The sequence below is a fragment of the Canis lupus genome, chromosome 35 (assembly GCF_011100685.1).
Source record: "Canis lupus familiaris isolate Mischka breed German Shepherd chromosome 35, alternate assembly UU_Cfam_GSD_1.0, whole genome shotgun sequence".
In the NCBI taxonomy this organism is placed as follows: domain Eukaryota; kingdom Metazoa; phylum Chordata; class Mammalia; order Carnivora; family Canidae; genus Canis; species Canis lupus.
This window is the reverse complement of record NC_049256.1, coordinates 8,540,972-8,549,967: the sequence shown is the minus strand read 5'-3', so window position 1 is coordinate 8,549,967 and position 8,996 is coordinate 8,540,972. Positions and strand designations below refer to the sequence as shown.

The window sequence follows — 8,996 nt, the reverse complement described above, 5'->3', positions numbered from 1 at the left end:
TGATCCTGGGGTCCCAGGATCGAGTCCCCCATCGGGCTCCCTGCATGGAGCCTGCTTCTCCCTCTTCCTGGGTCTCTCGTGAATAAATGAATAAAATTAAAAAAGAAACTCTGGGATTTTGCCCACTCGCTACTTTACCGTGCGGGGCCGCCCCCCTGGTGGGTTCTCCTGCACCCAGGGACAACGCGATCCATCCTCACCCGCAGGAGGAGGAAAAGGCAGCGTGGACGAGACTGGAGGAGCCACTGTGGGTGGTGTGGGGTGGTGTGGGGGGGACAGGGCTTCCTTTTGGGGCCCGGGCCGATGGGAGCCGGCACACAGTCCCCCGATGGTCCCGGACCCCAGTCCTGCGCAGGCTGCAGTCTGGGTGCCAGACAAGCTGGTGGGACGACAGCAAATGACAGGACGGCCCGGGTGACCGGCAATCTGTCATTTTTAAAATATAACATTTATTGCTTAGATGGTTTGATACAGAACAGCTTTTCTTCTCATTCTGAATTTGGAAGTACTATACAACTGAATACAAAGAGAAACAAAAAGTACCAAAACCAAACTTGTGATTCTGTTCATGTGGCATAAACCGGTTTTGTACATAACACGTAGCAGCAGTTAAGTTCCCTTTAGAAAAATATGAATTCTACACATTTATTATTGTTTCCTGTTTAATGCATGGGCTGAAATCACTGGGATCAACTTCCTTCTTGAAGAGAGGACAGAGACGAAGAGGGTGGAAGGTACGATGCATCTTTCTGAAACTGGCAGCCGACTGTCACGTAGCTTCCCCCCGGGGCTGTTTGGGAAACAGCTCTGGGTTTCATATTTTGTTTTCACAGCCAGGAGTTTCATGTAGTGATTGAATCTCAGCATTGTGTCCATAAATCAAAGAGAAAAACAAGAGAAAAACTTGCACCTCAAAAAACTTTTCAGAAGATCCATATATATATATATATATATGGACGCATATATATATATATATATGTATATATATACTATTTTTTTTTTGTAAAAGCCCTGAGAGGAGGAGAAAGAGAATCAAACAAAATGTATAGAAACAAATTAGCTGGACATGCAAACTATACTATGATTCACCCAGAGTTTAAACAAATCACAAATTTCACAGTTTAATATTGGGGGGAGGGGGACAGAATGACAGACAATACATTTCTCAACCTCACTAATAAAATGTGGCAAGACCTTACCGACTACGAGGGTACAGATGGAGGCTAAATAAAGCTTTAAATCAATAGTGATTATTGCGAGCTGCGGCCCAGGCCGCGCGGCCAGGCCCATTCCTGCTACATCTCACCGCAGCGTAGCGCTAAGTCATGGCTTCTCTCCACAGAGTCGCGGGTTTTAGTGTGGAGAGTTGCAAAGGAAAACGAAACACAAGATACCCCAAATAATAACAACGACAAAAAAAAAATAATAACAATCGTCATTTAAAAAAAAAAAAAAACAAAAAACGAAGGGATGCATGAACTGGTTTTTAACTCCGCAAACCACACCGGGTATAAAGTGATAACAAGAGATCATTGGTTCTGGTTTTGTATTCATCTGGAGTCGACCCGGTTCTGGGTTCAGCTCCCCAGGAAAGCTGAAAAGTCATAGATGCCTCGACCTTTTTCCTTTCACATGCAAAGAGATCGCTTGTCATTATCCCAAGAATACAGATCTTCCTTTGAAGTTTGGGCTGCTGGGATTTTGGCCACTGTCTGTTGGGGAGAGAGAAGGGGGCGTGTGTGTCCGTGCTCGTGGGGGTGAAGTGGGGGGGGGCACGCGGGGCGCTCGGGCACCCTAGAGGTGCCGGCTGCAGGACAGGGTGCCGAGCGCACGCTCAGCTACAGCAGGGCTAGCTTTCTCGCCGCTGCCGGTGGCTGCAGGGAGGGGACTCTAACTGCCTGCGTGGGATGCTTGGGGGGGGGGGGGGGGGGGGGTAGAAATCCTGCCTTTTTTTTTTTTTATTTTTTTTTTGCACCCGGGGTGGTGGTGGTGGGGTTCAGGCAATTTCAGGAACGTTAGAAACAGCATGTTTATCGTCAAGCACCAACCCCACATCACAGGAAGGTAAATACAAATCTGCGTCTCATCTTTCATCTCCCGTGTGCGTTTTATAACCAGTAGTAGTACTTCCTCGCTTTGCACGTGACAGTAGCACAGGCGGGTAAGGCTCGGGCTGGGCCTCCGGGCCGCCAGGCTGCTCTCTGCCCTCTCGGGGCTGCTCTCGGCCGCCCGCCAGGGAGGACCGCTCCCGGCCCCCCCGCTGGATTCTGCAGTCACGGAAGAAAGGCTTGTCTAAGTACAGTAGAAGAGCTGCCACCCGGGGGTGCCGAGGAAAGCCGCGGGCACAGGCCCACGCGGGGACCCGGGGGCAGCCCAGGTCTCCCGGGACAAATATTGCCCATTTGTTTCTGCTGACTGCAGAGACCAGCAAACTGATGAACTAATAATAATAATAATAATAATATTAATAATACATATACCCAAAGGGGGGGGATCAGATACGTGACATCTGCGCACGTTCTCCATAGGTTAAAGTCGCCAGCGTTAACTCTTCTCTGGAAGTTAAGAACGGAGGTCTTGAAACTGGAACAGTAAGTGTCAGGTCTGACGCTGAAAACACGTGAGTACAGGGCTGAAGCTAGCGTCTCTCCTGGTCTCGGCTGGCGCCACGCTGGAAACCTTCGTCAGCCACATCCCGCCATCCCGAGGACCAAACTACAGCTCCACCAGGCAGCGAACACAGAAAAGAAAAAGGTCTATTTGAGAAAAGAACATCTTATCTGTATTTCCTCTGGCAATTTACATGAAATTCACATCATTTTCTTCCAGTTATTGGCTATGGGTATGCAAGGGCGTTATTTCTTTTCTTCTGTTTCCAGCTCACGGAACATACGTGACGATCACAGATTCGCAAGGACAAGCTCAGACACACCAATACAGAAGATAACGTTAATGCTTAAATGAAAAGGTCCTCTCCAAATAATTCATTAAAACATCTGCTTTGTTTTTTTTTGTTTGTTTTTGTTTTTTTTTTTTTTCCAAACAGTCATTTTGGGGAAACACAACACCCAGGCTACACCGAAGGGCTGGTGAGTACTTAAGGCACTCGAAGTGTGCACCTGCTGCGTCTCTTGGACGGGGGTGTAAGGCTGTGGCACCGGGCAGGGCGGCCCGCTCCTGCTCTCGCTCACTCGCTCGCTCACTCACTCACTCACACACACACTCCCCGATAGTTGAAGGGCACTGAGGAAACCTCATGAAATCTAGATTCAGGACACTTTGCTCCGCTGGCTTTCATCTGTGTGCCGCCGGGGGCCAGGGTGAACTATCACTCCACTCCCAGGAGCGGCGAGGCCCCGTCCGCGGCCAGCAGGGCACGGGCGGGCAGATCTTGCACGAGGGCCGGCGGGCTCTCCGGGCCCGGGTCGCCCTGAGACCCCTGCTCCTTGGGGCTGCCCGCCAGCGGGGCCTTGGCAGCGCTCCTGCCAGCTTCAGCCTGGCCAGCGCCCGCCGTCCGAAGCGCCGCCCGCTCCTCCCTGCGGCTGGGATCCTTGGTGGCGACGGCCAGGCTCTCCTTCCGGCTCCGGGTGACGGCCACGTGGTTGCTGGCCGGGGGGGCCGCGTCGGCCTCGTTCTCGGAGACGGGGTTGTTGCCGCTGTGGGTGGACTCACTCCCACTGTCCTCCTCGCCCCGCTCATCCTTGTCGCTGTCCTTCCCATGCTGCTTGGCGTGCCTGGCTTTCTGGTGGACCCGCTGATGGCGAACCAGGCTGTGCTTCAGGGTGAAGGTTCGCTCGCAGGTCTGACACTTGTAGGGCCTTTCTCCTGGAGCGGCGGGAGAAAGAAGTCACGTCTGTTAACAGTGGGGCCGCCGGCATCCATGCACCTCCGTGGCCTACGTGGGTGGCAGCCATGGGTGCAGCCAAAGGAGCAGCAGGTGGCAAGGGCCAGCCCCCCACCCCGCACTGCCCGCACCCGGACTCAGGGCGAACCCTCTTATTTGTCTGAACTGGCAAAACAAGGAACAGAAACGCAAGGGGCCGCCTCCGCTTCCCTCTCCCTTCCATCCCTCAGACTAGTTCTTCACACACGGATGCAGGAACCAGGGTCCCCAGCTGGACGCCTCATGGACACCCAGACGGGCCTGTAGAGAAACCTCAGGGAAGGCCAGCAGCGAGGTCCCCCTCACAGGGCCGGGGCACCGTTTCTGAGGGCCGTGCAGGACAGCGGCACCTCGTCAGCCCGAGGCACCAGACACTCTGTTCTGATGCGGAGCAGCTGGGGCTTTCCGTCCCGCTCACAAACACTGGGCTGTGAGCAGCTGAGGGCACCACCTGCCAGGAGCCCAAGAATATCCCTCTGCTGGGAGCCAAGCCCCAGAGCCCTCCAAATCCCCTGAGCAGAGGCCTAGCTGCTGCGGGCGGAGGAGTGCGTGGGGCGGATGCGGGCACCCTGGCTGCCGCGGGAGGGGCCGAGGGAAGCAGAGGCTGAGGTGCAAGCCCTGGGGTTGTTTTTTTGGGTGGGGGGAAGGGGGACGAGGGGATGGGTTCACATCTTTCGGCTTTACGAGGACACCCAGGGCTCCCCCTTGCTACCAAAACAATGGCTCTGCTTTGGGGGGTTTGTAGGTGGGGAGTTCCAGAAGGAGCACGGACAAGCCCCTCGCTGTGTGCATGTGCAGCCAACTGTCCACCTGACGGGGGAGGACGGGGCCCAGGTGCCTCCCACCGAGCACCTGCTGGCTCCTCAGGCCTCACCCCCAGTCCTCCTCAGGCTTACGCTGGTCCCAAACACCCAGCACCCACATTCTTCTAGATGCTTCTATGGGACGGGGCAGCCCCATCCCCGTTCTACAACTGGGATGACTTGAGGCTCGGGGGGCTGACCAAAGTGCTCTCAAAACTACCGCTGCTGAGGGTACATGCTGCATCCCTGTATGCTGTACATTCTGATGGCAAAGAGAACTACCGGTTAAATTCCGAGTTTACCGGACTTCCCCTGGCCAAGGGCCTGCTCAGGACCTCAACTCGGCCTTGCTGCTTTGGGGGAGGTGTTTGATTCAGGTGGCGGTGGCAGGGGCAGCATGTGCCAGCAAAAGGGCCCCTTGGTGGATGGGTGGGTGGGCAGATGGGCAGGCAGGTAGGCTGGGTGGGGAGGTAGATGGGCAGCTGGGTGTACGGGCAGGTGGACGGGCACCTAGACAGACAGGTGGGCTGGGTGGGCTGGATGGGCAGGTAGGTGGGCAGGCAGGTGGATGGGTAGGTGGGCTGGATGGGCAGATGGGCTGGGCAGGCAGGTGGATGAGCAGATGGATGGGCAGATGGGCTGGGTGGGTAGGTGGACGGGCAGGTGGGTGGGCGGGTGGATGGGCAGATAGGCAGGCAGGTGGATTAGCAGGTGGACGGGCAGGCAGGCTGGGTGGGCAGGTGGGCGGGCAGGTCGTCGGGCAGGCGTGGGCAGCGGCGGCGCCCCGCACTCCGGCCCCCTCCTTACCTGTGTGGGACCTCATGTGCCGCGTCAGGTCCTGCAAGGACCAGAACCTCTTGTTGCACACACTGCACACCTTCTTCCTCTTGTCTGCCTTGCTGGCCGTGCTCCTCGGGGAGTCTGTCTTTGGCTTCTTGTCGTCGTCACTCCGCTCCGAGGACCTCTTCTCGGCCACACTCTCCCCGTCCGAGGCGCCGTCCGCCTCCTCGCTCGGCTTCTCCCCGGAGGCGTCGGATGCCGACGAGGCCACCCCGTCGGCCGCAGCAGGCTCCTCGGAGGAGGCGTCGGCGGGAGGCTTCTCGTCGGGCTCCAGGCCGGGGGACGGCGGGCCCTCGGGCCCCCCTCCGCTGGCGGCCGGGCCGTCCTCCCGGGGCTCCTCGCGGCCATGGGCCTTACGGTGGCGGCTCAGGGTCCCCTGGAACTTGAAGCTCTTGCCGCAGACGTGGCACGCGTGCTTGTGGTCCTGCGGGCCGGGACCCCCGCCGCCCGCCGCGCCCGCGTCGCCCTCGGCCAGCTTGAAGCCCATCAGCCTGCTGGCGAGGTTGAGGTCCAGGCTCTTGTTGCTGACCGTGTCGTCCTCGGGGCCGTCGGCGTCCTCGTCCCTGTCCCCAGCGGGCTGCTCCTCGCACTCCTGCCCGTCACCGGCTGCCTGCTCCTGCCCGTCCCCGGGCTGCACCTCCTCGGCGGGGAGCTCCTCGCGGGCCTGGGTGGGCGCAGGGGGGGCCCCGTCGGCCGCCGGCTGCTCTCTCTCCCGGGAGGTGAGGTCCAGCACTTCGCCCCCCGCCGCCGCCGGGGTCTCGGCGTCCGACTGGCTGTCTGCGGGAGCGAGCACAGGGGCACAGGCTGAGGCCCGGGGCCCCCCTCCGGGACTCTCGGCTGGACCCGCCCCCACCCCGCTCCGTGTCACCACTCACCCCCCCGCGAGGCCAGTGGTGACCCTGGGACGCAAGAGGAGCCTCCACGGACACGCTGCGCCCAGAGCCCTGGCCCCCACGGCGGTGCCCAGCACCCCCCCCAACGGGCCCCCAGGAAGGTGTGAGCAACTGAGGGCAGCAGACAGAAGGATCGGCGAGAGAGGACAGGTGGTGCATTCCAGAGGCTCGCAGCTCTAGGGAGGTTGAGGAAGCTAAGCCGGACGAGTTATTTTTCCAGCGCAGAGAGATTATACGAACATGCAACACACACAGGGTGGCCCCCCAGGAGCGGCCAGGGGGGGCCCGGAGCCCGCAGCACTGCGCTGGCGCCTGCCGCAGATTACCGGGGGGCGCTCCGGGGCAGGAGGAGGTGCATGCACGCTGTCGGCCGCCCTGGCTGCTGTGGGCCCACGCAGTGACTGGAAGCAGTGCCTCGCCCTACACCTGTCCCCCCCAGAGCAAAGCCAGATGTGCAAAGTCTACCAGTTTTTAAATGACCGTCCTAACGGATGGCGCTGTGGCAGCCCCAGCGACCCCGAACAGGCGACAGCTAAGTATCAGAAGCACCGTCATCTCTTCATTCGGGTTGAATGAGGACCTAACGACGTCTTCGTGGTGTGGGAGGACCGTGCAGCTGTCTGCTGAGGACTACCGCTTCATTATAGATCCAACGGCCAATTTATTACCGCAGGGCTTCGCAAATTCCTCCCACAATCGGGCGGGCAAAAGCCATCGTTTCGGGGCACCTGGGTCAGCTGGACTTCCCTCGTGGTTACAGGGCCTGAGCCAGCAGATTCAGGCGTCTAACCTGGACCCTCACTTGATGTGACCAGACGTGGCACCATGTCCTCCCACACCCGTCACTCTGAGTCACCCAATCGATTCTTTGCCATCAAGGCCGTCCTGGGGCTGGGGGCAGAGGAGCTGGCCCTACGCTTGCCACGCTCACACCTGCCCGGGGCTTTTGGCTTACCTACAGCCCTCTCCACGGCACTCCCACTACGTCACTCCGCTGGCCTTACGGGGGCTGTTCCTTTTGGCAGTCACTATTTGAGTATCTCAACAAGTTTCAGAAGGAAGCAAATACTTATGGTGTAAATGTAAAAATCTGTCAATAAATGATCTTTATGAAATGATCAAGTTTAAAATAAGAGGACTCCCGAGATACACCAATACCTAGGCCTTACTCTACAGAAAAACCGTGTACTCGTTGTCTTGAATCATCCTGACTGGGCGCATCTAGTAAACGGTTTTCGGGTGTGAACTCTACAAAAAAAAAAAAATTAAAAAAAAGTATATATACATATATATATATACACACAAAAATATGTGCAAAAAATATATATAGAAGGCTCAGTTTCTTAAAAAAGAGCTTAATCTCTAGTTACTTCCTTTTTTATCGCGGTATATTCTAGGCTGTTTCTCTTAATTTTTTTCACCAAAGAACATGGCTTTTAGGCTAGTTTTCTTGTTATTTTTTCACCAAATGGGTTTTCGAGTTCCCTGTAGCAGAACATACTTAAGATGCTCTTAAAAAGGGACGCCTGAGTGGCTCAGTGGTTAAGCGCCTGCCTTTAGCCCAGGGCGTGATCCTGGAGTCCCGGGATCGAGTCCCATGTTGGGCTCCCTGCATGGAGCCTGCTTCTCCCTCTGCCTGGGTCTCTGCCTCTCATGAATAAATAAATTAAAAAAAAAATGCTCTTAAAAAAAAAAAAAAGATGGATTCTGAAACCAAAGCCCAAGTAAATACGCTAATACCTGGCTGTTCTCACTCTTGGGTGCGTCCTTCGTGAGGGTGGATAATGGAGAGCTCACCCTAAATCCCGAGAACGGCCAACTCCCTTCCTCTGAGGAACAAAAGGGGGCTTGGCTCAGCCCTACCCAGACTCCCACTAGGGGGAGTGTTCCACAGGGCAGCCCGGGCCCCTGGAAGTTCTAGCAACTTCAACTGATTTTCATTCAGTGATGACTGGGCCTCTTCTCATTTCACGAATATCCAGCCTCTAACGCCAGGTCCTAGTTGATCCCCGCCCCCCCCAACACTCCTTCAACCGCCTACACCTTCAAACGCAGGTAGCAGAACAGATGGCTTTTATGAGCAATGCCACCTATCTTAGCTGTTAATCCTCTGTCCCTACCCGGCCCCATTCGTGATGCTAGACCTCAGAAAACTGCTAGAGGGAGCAGGGATCCTGCGAGCACCAGCAGATAATGAACCCACAGCTCCTCCTACAGGGAAAGTGGAGACCTTCACGTCAGCTCAACGATGAATCCTCTCCGGCTTCCTAGAAACTCCACGTTCCTCATTGACGTGACCAGCTACCAGCCTAAAAACACTCAGTCGACCCGGGCAGGGGGGGCAGCTGTTGAGGAAGCTACTGTCTGCATCGGGCCGCTCGTGCGCGCTGGCACGGGGGCTTCTGGCCGGTGAGAAGTCAAACTTCCACCTTCCTACGGACTTAGAAAGTCTCGTGCAGGGGCCTGCAAATACGGAGGCTCCCGCAGGCATCACCCCGAGAAGAACCATGAGTATCCCCCAAAAAGCCAGCGGGCCAGGGAACCTCTCTGCCCACGAGAGAGTGAACGGAGAGCTCC

At 56.7% G+C, this 8,996-nt stretch overlaps 1 protein-coding gene across 11 annotated transcripts in view; it reads right to left on the bottom strand.

Annotated features, from left to right (window-relative positions):
- Positions 1–427: 427 nt before the first annotated feature.
- Positions 428–8,996, bottom strand: part of RREB1 (ras responsive element binding protein 1) — a 134,771-nt gene continuing 126,202 nt past the window's right edge. For all 11 annotated transcript variants that reach the window (XM_038584102.1, XM_038584100.1, XM_038584108.1 and 8 more), the window contains 2 exons: positions 5,494–6,303; positions 428–3,825 (listed from right to left, as the gene is read on the bottom strand). In XM_038584102.1, coding sequence (XP_038440030.1) covers positions 3,329–3,825; positions 5,494–6,303 — 1,307 coding nt within the window. In that variant the 3' untranslated portion in view covers positions 428–3,328. The remainder of the gene's footprint in view (positions 3,826–5,493; positions 6,304–8,996) is intronic.